At 41.5% G+C, this 13,390-nt stretch overlaps 1 protein-coding gene across 2 annotated transcripts in view; it reads right to left on the reverse strand.

Moving 5' to 3' along the window:
• The window catches only part of CHID1 (chitinase domain containing 1), an 803,559-nt gene that overhangs the window by 760,681 nt on the left and 29,488 nt on the right, over positions 1 to 13,390 (reverse strand). For both annotated transcript variants that reach the window (XM_089653571.1, XM_089653572.1), the window contains exons 5-6: positions 6,471 to 6,515; positions 4,442 to 4,548 (exon numbers count right to left, since the gene is read on the reverse strand). In XM_089653571.1, coding sequence (XP_089509697.1) covers positions 4,442 to 4,548; positions 6,471 to 6,515 — 152 coding nt within the window. The remainder of the gene's footprint in view (positions 1 to 4,441; positions 4,549 to 6,470; positions 6,516 to 13,390) is intronic.

Raw genomic sequence — 13,390 nt, forward strand, 5'->3', positions numbered from 1 at the left:
AAAATAGAGGGACCCTAAACCACCAAGCCATTCCTCCTGTTTTGTAGATCATCATTGTGTTGACCAGGGAGCCAACTAATGGGCATTCGCTGCAATTGCACCCTTATTGATAAAGAACAGGAAATGTTTCATGTTTGTTAAGAATAAAGATTTCCCATAAACCGCTGCACCCATTTGACTTCTAGATTAGAAGAACACCAGTGAAGGCCTCCTCAATTCTCCTCCTCCTCCATTCTCCCTTTGATACACATATGCTTGTAAGTACTTTCATTGGTTTGTTATAGTCACATACATAGTTAGATCACATTTAAATGTATTCATTGTGATTTGTGGGTAGCTGTTTGCAAGAAATGTGTTCATTTTATACATTTGCGAGAGACATGTACAAACATATGAAACACAATGCCGCTTCTGTCAGTTTTGTGAGTATCTGTGTTACTTTCATTGCTGGGTGCTGGAAGACGGAGAGATTTCAAGTACCTGGCATCTTGCTGTATGCACGGCATGTTCTGGCCACAAGGGATGTTGGTAGACATCACTGCTGCTGTCCCCACAGCTTGGATCCAAGAACATAGCTGCAGGGCAGCTGGTAAGTATGCTCTCTCCCTGCACTAAATATCAGTGTGTGAAGAAGACAGACGGCGGCACTGTGGATGGTCGCTTTGGGTGGGGGGGGGTTTAACCCGCCTGACTGCCCCTTATCTATGCCCCTGTATTTGATGGTGCCACCCAGGTGTGGTCCACACCTCCCTCACCCCCATAGTGATGACACTGGGCCCATTCACAGCCTTCCCATGAGCCCCCCACTAAATCCAAGAGATCTCACCCCTCAGTGCCTTAACCTACCAGGGACATTCTGCCTCCCCTGCATCCCGATCACAGGGAGTGTACCCCGACCAGGCAGACCTTACTATGGATTCTGACATAGACCCAGAAGCTTGCACTGCCTGGAAGGATTATGTCCGCTATATGCCTATGAAAAAGCTTTTGCAAACTCCAGGTGGGCTTTCATGTGTTTCACACTGAGGTGAGGCTTCCATCCAAACACTCCAGCCATGAAGCCCAGATCGGTGGTGATGGTTGTCCTTCTGGACCTTTGACCCATCTCCACACAGGATCTCTGGGGCTCAGTCAGAATGACCATTGGATTCTTGGTCACTTCTCTTAAGAAGGCCTTTCTCCCCCGATTGTTCAGTTTGCCCAGGCAACCAGTTCTTGGAAGAGTCCTGTTCTGCCAAACCTCTTCAATTTCAAAATTATGCAGGCCACTGTGATCTAGGGAACCTTCAGTGCAGCAGAGGTTTTTTTTTAGCCTTTCCCAGATCTGTGCCTTGCAATAATCCTATCCCTGAGCTCTGCAGGCAGTTACTTTGACCTCATGGCTTTTGCTCTGATACAGTATACATTGTCAGCTGTGAGGCTTTTCATAAGAGAGGTGTGTGCCTTTCCAAATCATGTCCAATCAACTTAATTTACCACAGGTGGACTCCAATCAAGGTGTAGAAACATCTCAGCAATGATCAAAGAATTGGGAGGCACCTGAGCTAAAATTTCAAATGTTATTGCAAAGGGTCTGAATACGTATACAAATAAATAAGAAAGTGTCTCCTGCGCCACTAAATATACTAGTGCTACTAAGCAGCCAGCACTAAAGGTGCCACAATCTCAACACCAACCGTATTCAGAAGATTAATTAGAATATATAAAACAGTGCGGCGCTCAAACAGTGAATATAAATGTTTCATCAAATTACATACTCTTGTATTTTGCCACCATATATTATATAGCCCAGACAACCATACCACATATAGGAAAAATAAAATATAGGCTGGTGGTGTTACACACTCAGAAAAACATCTCATGCACTATAGTGACTTGAAACACAATATAGTGAATAGTGTCCATGTGCATAGAATTTCATGCGGATGTGAACTGCAAGTGCCAATCCTCAAGTGCCGATCATGATGAAGTCACATGACCAAAGTGATGTAACGCGTAGATACGCCAGTGGGAGGAGCTTAAGCGATTGACGACCTGACGTCATATCCGGCGTGGGCGCCATCTTGGTGCTCCTCTACCTGAATGCAGTACACCCTTTGAGTGGTGTGAAGGCTTGTTTGTACTGGAAGAGCATGTGAGTAGATCTCTGTTCATTTTTATCATTGACCTAATAAAGCGGTTTTACACTATGTAAGTTTTTTTGCCTTACTGGTGACTACTCGGGAGGGGTATTTACCTATACCACCAACGATCCGAGATAGAGACAAGAGGAGGGGAGTCTCACCACCATTATCTGAAGGACCCATCCAACTCCAGGAGAAAGATCCACTATATTATAAAAGGCTCATTGGTCCTTAGGGGCCTGGGCAGGAAGGTGAGGGGGCACTCCACCTATTTGAGGATTGGCACTTGCAGTTCACATCCGCATGAAATTCTATGTACATGGACACTATTCACTATATCGTGTTTCAAGTCACTATAGTGCATGAGATGTTTTTCTGAGTGTGTGACACCACCAGCCTATATTTTATTTTTCCTATATGTGGTATGGTTGTCTGGGCTATATAATATATGGTGGCAAAATACAAGAGTATGTAATTCGATGAAACACTTATATTCACTGTTTGAGCGCCGCACTGTTTTATATATTCTAATTAATCTTCTGAATACGTATATGCCAATGTGATATTTCTGATTTTTATTTTTAATAAATTCACAAACATTTCTAAAATTCAGTTTTCATTTTGTCATTATGGGGTACGGAGTGTAGATTAATGAGAAAAAAAAATGAATTTAAACAACTGTAGTATCCTGAGCCTGCTGCAACATAACAAAATTGAAAAAAGTGAAGGTGGTCGGAATACTTTCTGAATGCATTGTATATACTGGAATGTACTCAGCTATGAGAATATACTAGTAATGGCAGTAATCAGCGATTAATAGTGGGACTGTGATAGTGTGACATCAATAGTAACACAAATACAGCGATCAGTGCTAATACTACACACTGTCACTGTACTAATGACACTGGCTGGGAAGGGGTTAACATCTAGGGGCAATCAAAGGGTTAACTATGGGCCTAACAAGCCTAATATGTGCTGTTTTCACTGTAAAAAGAGCTGTGTTTTTCCCTGTACATAGAGTTCTGTGTTCTCTGTTTCCTGTACAAAGAATTCTGTGTTTTTGTAAACACAAACTCAGACAAAATCAGCTGCCAAACTCGTGCTGTGTCCAATCACAGCACGGTTGGGCAGGGGCATGCACTCCTGCACCCCAAGCCCAGAAAAAGGCTGATCACATACATGTACATGAACGTGCCTGCACCTGCCGCCCACTCACGAGTCGGCTCGTGGATAATTCATATGTCATATGCTTTAACGATTTTTTCCAAAAAAAACACGTTGCTGTAACTGCTAAAAACGTATTAGCAGGAATTGGACTTTATTTGGTTTGTCTTTTACTTCAAAGTGATTCTAAAGGTTCTTTTTTTTTAAATAAACAAACATGTTATAATTACCTGCTCTGATCCTCTTCTTCTTACCTGCTCTAATCCTCTTCTTCTCAGGACCCCCTCCCCCCTGGTGCTCCTTGCTCCTCCGCAAGCCTTGACCAGTGCCCCCAATAGCAAGTCACTTGGTTCCGCCACGCCCCTCACTCTCTCCTCACTGGCTCACTAGCTGTGATTGACAGCAGTGGAAGTCAATGGCTCCCACTGCTGTGTCTCAGCCATTGAGGAGAGAGAGAGAGAGAGAGAGACCTGGGACAGCCGAGGCTCCCGTGCACATCGTGGGATCAAGAGGGAGCTCAGGTGAGTATTAGAGGGGCTGTGGGGGGAGCAGCACACAGTAGGTTTTTTACCTTCGTGCATAGAATGCATGAAGGTAAAACACCTTCAGCCTTTACAATCACTTTAAAGTGGTACTACACACTAGAGGTTTTTGTTTTACATTAATGCTAGGTTTTTGTTTTTTTTACCTTAATGCATTCTTTGTATTAAGGGAAAAATTCCCCAGTACCTTTCTATGAGAGTAGGGTGGAGCAGAGGCATGACTTGTGGTGACATGGACAATTTCCACTGGTTGGCCACAAAAGGGAGTCTCTCAGGGTCCAGAAGACTACTGATGTAAGACTTGGAAGAGTGAAATGGACAAGACTGCAAGGATTAATTTGTGATGCTGGTTTAGTGGCCTCTGCAGGTGGAAATGCAGTCAATGAAGGACCTGGATGACGGGACTCAGGTGAGTATAGTTTGCTGTACCAGGTAAGAAAATCTAAATGCCTGATAGGAAGGTTTCAAAGAAAGACACAGCAAGGAAATAATTTTTGCCCAGAGTTGCACTTTAAAGTCCATTTAAAACTACGCTGTATGTTGTTTTGCTTTTGCCCATAGTTCTACTTAATTGGAATCACCTTGTTAACCAAGAATAGTAACATTTCTAACCTTTGCAGTCTGCACCATGACTTCTACAAGATCTTCAATTTCATCTTCACTGTTAAACACACTCTCGAAATCCTGGTAAGTCCATCCATCAAATAAGACTCGTGGAACTAAAACACAAATGGTCAAGAAAATCAATCAAAATACTTGTAGGTTAGGTTTTACTGTAGACATGACTAGTCTTTTAATTGTCTTAATACTACAATTCGCAGTTCACTTACACTGATCATACTATGGACAACATCCAGACACAAAGCAGCAGGACAAGCTTAAAAAATGCTCCTGCAAGCACTTCTATTCCTATTCCAATTAAATGAATAAAGTTAAAGAATGTTAAAAGTAAAACTTCACTCCCAGCTCCCTTTTTCTTCAGTCCCCTTACCTTGTCTACTGGGTTGCCTCAAAAACATATTCACATACCCGATGAATCCAGCGTTGTCCTGCTGTGATCCGCTGAACCTCTGCTGCAGGCTGGGTTCTGCATCACCATTCTGCTTTTTAATGTCATCAGGAGCTGACTATCTTTTCTCTGGTTCAGGCAGCCTTCTCTCTGATGACACACCACAAGTCCACCCATCTTCAGCCGCAGGTCCGTCTTTCTCCATCTGATGTGTGAATCTGGATGCCCCCTGGGCTATGTGGTGTGTATATACCGGGCGCCTCCAGGAGTGCAAGAGATTCCACTTTTGCCTAGGCGGGGTGGACCGTAAAAATTCAGAAAAAAATGCAACGGTCGCAATTCTGTTTTTGTGTGAAGGTCCACTTGAACTGGTTTAGTAACTTTAACAACTGCTGGTTTTATGACAAAACCAATCCTGCCTTTTGTTTTGTTTTCTAGAATCTGGAATCAAAAACTTTGTCAAGTCTGAGCTTATTTGAATTGCGTACAATAGCCAGGTAGTCAAGGACTGCCACTCTGTTAGAGAAATTAACCTCTAAGAGCTACACCATGGCAGGTGACCAGACAGCATGTGGCCATATGTATGCTGCAGGCTGGGCACTGATGGCTTTTGATGGGCTTTTACAAGCGGACAATCAAAAGCCATTGTGCATGAGTTACATCCTGTCCTGCAGCTGTGTGTACTGTTTGGGTGTCACTAGAGTTAGAGTGTCATTTTGGGTGTCACCGTTCTAGATCAGACACTCACAGAGATGTCAGACCTTTACAAACAGCATACAAGTGGCCAAGCTAAAAGGAGTTCAACCACATGCAGGTATTAGAAGGGTCAGGAATTGCTGCACAAGATAAACAGATGTAAGGTGAAGAGACAGAACTTGTTCTCATTCTATATATTGAAATAACTGAATAAAATAGGCAATGCATATATTGGAGAAGCAGTAACATGTGATACATAGAAGAAGAGGCCCATCCTCACTGTAAAAGACTGATACAGCCTGTATTAACATTTCCTCAAATACACTATGTCGATTCTACTTAAATATCTACATCTAAGGTGGATCTAATATATTTTTTTCTTTATGGATAGAGTAGGGAACAGTTTCAAGCCCTGTTAAGGTTTTACTGTGGTCTGTGGCCCCCACTGGAAAATGTCCCCATTCTGTTAGTCCTGGTAATCATTTTCATTGGGACTGAAAAAATGAAATTTTCGATTGTCAATGGACAGAAAAAAGTGTGGAAAACTTTTAAAGAGGACACTTGTTCTGATGACAACTGTCTAACCGAGGATTCCCCTCACTTTGCAGAGATATCTTCTCCTTTGTGTATCAGCACAGGAAGTGAAGGTAAATCTCCCCAATGGGACACAGCACAAAAAAAAAATGGAAACAAGTGTCAGTGGTTTTACCATTACCTACTCAAAACTAAAAATAGTTTAAGCTTTAGATATACATTAAATATTTGGTAATTAACTTTATTGCTGTATTTTTAATGCACTACACATCTTTACCAATGACAACTATAGCTTGAAGTGCTTGTTGCTTGAAACCAGAACTGTACAGCTAACTTTAAATCTCACCAGCTTTTATTCTCCATACCACATAAACTGTTTTAGAAGAACAATGTTAAACTCACCAATTTTTGTGGTCTTAGAATTCTTCTTCATGTCTTTAATCCACCCTAGAAATGTACAAAATTTAAATTACATTTATTTACAAATTGCAAAATGTGGACTCAAAGAAAATGAATTGGATTTCTGTAAAACATCCATAACACAGGCAAAATTCAGCGTTCTTTAACCACTTGCTCTCCAGAGGATTTACCCCCCTTCCTGAGCAGGCCATTTTTTGTGATACGGCGCTGCATTACTTTAAGTGACAATTGTGCAGTCATGCAAAACTGCACCCAAAATGAAATGGATGTCCTTTTTTTCCCCCACAAATGGAGCTTTCTTTTGGTGGTATTTGATTGCCTCTGCGTTTTTTATTTTTTGCGCTAAAAAACAAAAGACCGACAATCTTGAGAAAGAGAAAAAAAATGTTTTATACTTTTTGCTATTAAACATGTCCAGTAAAAAAACAAAACAAAACAAAAAAAACAAAAACAAAAATCAGATTTCGGCATAAATTTAGGCCAAAATGTATTCTGCTACATGTCTTTGCTAAAATAAATCCCAATAGGTGTAAATTAATTGGTTTACATGAAAGTCATAGCGTCTACAATTGGTAGTACATATACACTGGAATTTGTTTTATACTAGTAATGGCAGCGATCAGCAACTTATTGCGGGACTGCGGCAGGCATTCTTACACTTGGGGGGGGGGGGGGACTGACTAACTGCCGCTGACATCCCCAGTGACACCAATACAGTGATCAGTGCTAATAAAAAGCACTGACACTGTAGTAATGACACTGGGGAGCAAGGGGTTAACATATGGGGCAATCAAAGGGTTAATTATGTGCTGTATGTGTGTTTCACTGTGTATAATGTAAAACGCTGAGCAAACCATTGGCGCTATACAAATCCTGTATAATAATAATAATCACATTGCTTTGTATTGCTCTGCTATGCAGAGCAATACAAAGCAGTGTGCAGGAGCTGACAGGGGAGACATCTGTATTGTTCACATACACACCTCCGTCAGTGATACTCGGTGATCACCTGGTGCCGACGGGGAATCACTGGCCGGGACCCGGTGATCGACAGCTGAAGCCGCAAATGCAGGCGCGGGTATGGCGCACTCACATTCCCTACCCGGAGATGCGAAAACACGTATATATACCCACGTGATTTTGCGCAGCCCTGCCACCCTGTAGCAGATTTCTGCTATAGGGCAGCAGGAAAGCGGTTAAAAGAAACATATTCTATTTGGAAGCATAAATTGTAGACCTCTTAGAATGGAAGCTGCTTTGCTGTTATATTGATTTACTGGATTCTGTACTATATTAGTAATTTACCTGGAACAAGTAGTCAGCCAAATATAGCCAGGCAACTAACAATTTTAGATGGGGATTATAAAGGTCAATTTAGGATTTCCCTACAGATTTTCTTCCCAAAATTTTTTTTTGGTAAAAAAAAAGTAAAAAAATGGAAATCCCTTTTGTGGTTGTTGAAAAATGAGCTCCAGTACAAAAAGCTACAAGTAATAAATATCCATCTAAAAAATTTTGTTTAATTTTGGTTAGGGTTGAGATTAGTAGGTTTCAATTGCATCATGAACCTTTTTTACATACTTTAAGCATGGAAGAAAAGATCACTACTCGGTTATCTTCTGCTTGACTAAGAACCAAGCTTTCTGTGTCTTTAGCTGAAGTGGATTCACTGTATGTGTGTCTAAGGAAAAACTATTAGATTAAATTCTTTACAGCAATACTGCAGATGGAGAGTTCCTTTTGTACAGCAGAACTAGGGAGCCTGGCTATGACCCAAGCAGGTTAAATAGAGCAGTTATGAAATAGTAGATGACCATCAACACTTCCCCCTCCAACCCAAAACAAATTTGTCAGCAGATGATCATTTTGCCCATTATTCACCACTTATTCCCCAGAAGGAAGCGGTTATATTTTATACGGCAGTTATAATGCACAGGCTTTTGCCTTCCTCTGGATCAACTGTGGGTATAGGATTATAACTCTTTTTCTTCTATGGTTGAACTGGATGGACTTTTGTCTTTTTTCAGCCAGACTAACCATGTAACAGGACAGTAAAGAAAAGAAGGTATAAGGGGCCAACATTAAATATCATAGTACCATATCCCAACATTTTCTGCTACACTCAAAACATGAACAAGTAGACAGGACAATGAGGCTCACACTCATAAAAATATAAAGCAATTGTTAACATTAAAAAGCATAAAGCGTTTCTTCTTCAGACATCTAGTCTACTAGCTCTGATATTCATCACATACCTTCTAAGGTAGCACAATTATGCAAAACGCATAAAGGGGATGTTCCTTTTCCACTGTATAATATGGCAAATGGATAGAATGGTATATGCAATATAATTTTGTAAGAGAATTTGAATACCTGTCAATGTATGGAAAGTATGATCATAGGACACTTGTATATGGAGAATATGTAAGTTTATATCACAAGTTGTTATATGTGTTGTATATTCTGTAGCTAGTGCTTTTAAATTTACACGTTAGTTTAGTACAGTGCTTCTCAAATAGTGCTCCGTCAAGGGGGGCGCGTTTGACCTAGGGGAACATACCGTATTTTCCGGCGTATAAGACGACTTTTTGACCCTTGAAAATCTTCTCAAAAGTCGGGGGTCGTCTTATACGCCGGTATACATTAGGGTGGAACTTTTTAGGGGGGCGGCGCGGTGCCGCCGCCGTCCCCCCCCTTCCAACAGAAGGGACACTAAGTACAGGGGTGGGCAGAGGGCTGCTGTCTCTTACCTGGCTCCCACGATGATCCATCCAGGAAGCGCTGCTCCTTCCGTCACTCCGGCCACTCCCTCACTCCTGCCGCTCGGCTCCTCCTCCTCACCGGTGATTGGCTGCCAGAACTGTAGCTCAGGAAAGGTACACAGGCGGCCAATCACGGGTGAGGAGGCGGAGCTGAGCGGACCCGCGAAAATCGAGTGAGGGAAAAGCCGGTAAGTGTGCAGTGCAGAGGTGCTGCTGCAACCACATATGCTGGCTGCAGCAGCACCATACTGCAACAGGGGTCAGCAAGTGTCATTGGTGTCAGTGGGAGGAATAGTGCCGCATCATTGGTGTCACTGATACTAATGATGGGGCATTATTCTTCCCACTGACACCAACGATGGGGCACTATTCCTCCCACTGACACAAACGATGGGGCACTATTCCTCCCCCCCACTGACACCAACGATGGGGCACTATTCCTCTCCCCACTGACAGGGTACTATTCCTCCCACTGACACCAATGATGGGGCACTATTCCTCCCACTGACACCAATGTTGGGACACTATTCCTCCCACTGACACCAATGTTGGGACACTATTCCTCCCACTGACACCAATGATGGGGCGCTATTCCTCCCACTGACACCAATGATGGGGTGCTATTCCTCCCACTGACACCAATGTTGGGACACTATTCCTCCCACTGACACCAATGATGGGGCGCCAATGATTAGGTCCTAAGTAAATGTTGGTGATCGGTTTGAATTCATTATTATTTATTGATTTTATGTATTTTTTCAGTATCATATGGTTTGACATGTCCAATCAAAAAATGTTTTATAGTTTAATTAAGGATTTAATTTTTTTTGAATTTCTAATGCACTTTAAATACTTTTCTGCTACAGTTAATAAAGCTATTCTTTGTTGTAAATTGATCCACATTTCTTTCTTTTTTTATTCTCTTATACGTTAATGAGGATACAGTGTTATGCAGAGGTGTACTTATAACAATTTTATAGACAAATGATACGATTTACAGTCGCGCGGGGGGCGCGAAATGTTTTCTTCTTTCTAGAGGGGCATGACAGAAAATAATTGAGAAGCACTGGTTTAGTATAACCTTAATCACACCATTTTACTTCATACACACTGGACGTTTCTTTATCTTTGCTAGAAAGCCTTTCCTCCTGGCATCGGCATTTTGGCAGAAAAAAATGCTTGGCGTTTTTAAAAATGTTTAGTGTTTGGGTATTAATTCATTTAATTGGGCATTTTGGACTTTTCATCCAAAACCAACATCTGAGGCAGATGCATCACGCTTTCATAACTTACAAAACCTTTGAACAGAAGTCCAGTTCACAAGTATTACAGGGGTCTAGCAAGGAAAGCCTAAAAGTTAATCACTGCTCTAGTGGAGTGGTCTTTTATGGGAAAAGGAGGCACTTTATCTTGCAACTCATAGGTGTGCACAACAACCTGTCCAGTCCTCGGATTGAGGACAATAAAAGGGCTCCTTTTTCCTAAAAGAAGCAGTGGCTAAGAGGTCATCTCTGATGGCCCTCATAACATTCAAATGATGAAGAAACAAAGATAAATCTCTTTGGGATGAACTGGAGCTGGACACGATGCTAACACAATACAGGCAGTCCCCGATTTACATACACTTGACTTACATACTTACAAATGGAGGGAGACAACAGGAAGTGAAAGAAAATCTAACCCTAGGAAGAGAAATTCACTCCTGTAAGAGTTATCATGAGGAAAAGGTGTCTCCACTGAAGCTTTATCATCAATCCTTGTTTCCACAACAACCCAAAATTTTCAAAATCCAATTGTCAAAGGGAGAGAAAGTGAGGTGAAATCTTATGAACAGGGGCACAGACAGCAAAACAAACATTACAGTGGTGTTAATCATTCCCTATGCTATCCAAAAAAAAAATCTTTAAAATGTATTTTTTTTTGGTTGGAGTTACACTTAAAATATTTACCTGTTCCAACTTACATACTAATTCAACTTAAGAACAAGCCTACAGAACCTATCTCTATTAACATAATAAAAAGAAACAAAACTGAGCAAAACAGGAGGTCTTGGTCTCAAAACAACAGGATAATACCTATAACTTGGCCACAAGGAATACTACCATAAGGGAAAGCAACATCAAGGAAATGTCCCAGGTAGGCTCAAAAAATGTTTTTTGTAACACTGGCAACACTATATTTAAGTCTAATAATTGGGGTGGGAGCCAAACAGGAATAGCACAGATTACCAAAAGGACATATAGGGAGAACCCCAAAGTCTCGAACTGTCAGAAAAAAGCCTTTGACATACACTGATAAATCCTTTGGGAAGTGAATTTATGAGCTTAAAGCATGGTGGAGATAACGACAGTCTCTCAGAACTTAGGTTTCAACAGCCAAGCCCTTAAAGCACAAACTAGCTGCTCGATTGTTTTTATAAGCAACGCGGGGGGAGGGGGTGTCCCACCTTCTTCCGCCTTCCGCGGCTTTACTGAAATCTCCTGTTCCACTGTTTATGTACTGTACATAAACATACACACAAACACATACCATAGTTTGTAGATGTTAGAACATTCACAAAAGCCAATTAATATACACATATTGGGATTTTTTTTACCAAAGACATGTAGCAGAATACATTTTGGCCTAAATTTATGACTAAATTTGAGTTTATTGGATATTTTTTAAAACAGAAAGAGAAAAGATTGTTTTTTTTCAAAATGTTCAGGTTTTTTTGTTTATATCACAATATACCAAATACCACAAAAGAAAGCTCAATTTGTGTTAAAAAAAAAAACTAATTTCGTTTGGGTACAGCGTTGCATGACCAGGCAATTACCAGTTGATATAGTGCAGTGCCGAATAGCAAGAAATGGCCTGGTCAAGAAGGGGGAAAGTGGATATTAAACCAATGTGCTACTAAAGTGTCCATCTGATCCCTTGCCCTGAAGAGAAATCTGTACACACTCTAGTTGAATCAAGATGCTATCAGTCATGGTCTGCTGAGGAAATCCACCTGCCAGTTCTCCACCCTTGGAATGTGTACCCCAGAGATTGATGGAACCTTACTCTACTTTTCTTCTCACCATCACACTCCTGGTGCCCCTTGATGGTTGATTAAGTTATAGCTGTGACATTGTCTGACTGAACACAATCCAGATAAACGGTCAGAAGGGGGACCCAATGAAGCAACGAATTGCTCACAACCCCAGGATGTTGACTGGAAGTTTGGATTCCCCTAAAGATCAACAACACTGCTACTCACATGCAGAGAAGCAACAGGATTGAAGCTGCCAAACCTGACTCTATAGTTTCTTCAACTTCTCTTGGGGTAGAAAGAACTCTTGAAAAAAGGTACCTAGGTGAAGGTCCAAGTATTCTAAGCAATGCGATGGAGTTAGAGATGACTTTTCGATGATCAAAAATCCTGCAGAATGATTGATGCCTTAGTCAGAGAGGCTGGTTTGAGAAGCAGCAGATACATGGATGACTGGGACACTTTTAGGCAGAATAAGGCCCAAAACCACAGCGAATGCTCTCAACTGAATTGAAAAGCCACAAACAGATAGTGGTGGTTCAAACAAAAGGCTTGCAATAGAAGTAATGATAATCAGTGCAAATACTGGACCAAAGTCCGAAAAGTCTAGTAGTATTTAGAAATACTGCTCCATGCAGTACTGTAGCAGACTGTGTAGTAAGGAGAGAAGAAGAAGCACCTCTAAGTGCAGCAGACCACTTTAATATGTAATAAAAAATAGGAACACTCACATGTTTATAGAGTAATAAAAGCATGTAGGGTATTGTGGTGTAGAAACACCATGTGGAACGGCTGTCACTGGTGCCTGTATCATCCCTGTCTCAATGGTAGGGAGCGTGGTTCAGGAGGGAGACAGGTGTTGAGCCGGCCATCATGCACATACTCCTAAAGATGGCGGCTGGAACGCACGCTGAACCGAAACGTCGTCGTAGGCGTGATGTCGTCAGTGACCAAGATGCAATGTGACGCGTTTCGGAGCATGCACTGACTTCTGGTGGCAGAAGCGCGCTCCTTTCTCAAGCAGGGGAATGACATGGCAGAAGGACAGTTCCTTTTAAAATGGCTGATGTGCCTTAATTGGCAATCAACAATTCGAGAACAATTAGCATAATTAGAAACATGTG

Source organism: Staurois parvus, unplaced genomic scaffold (genome assembly GCF_062004578.1).
Source record: "Staurois parvus isolate SC_StPar_1 unplaced genomic scaffold, SC_StPar_1.0 ptg000715l, whole genome shotgun sequence".
Lineage (NCBI taxonomy): Eukaryota > Metazoa > Chordata > Amphibia > Anura > Ranidae > Staurois > Staurois parvus.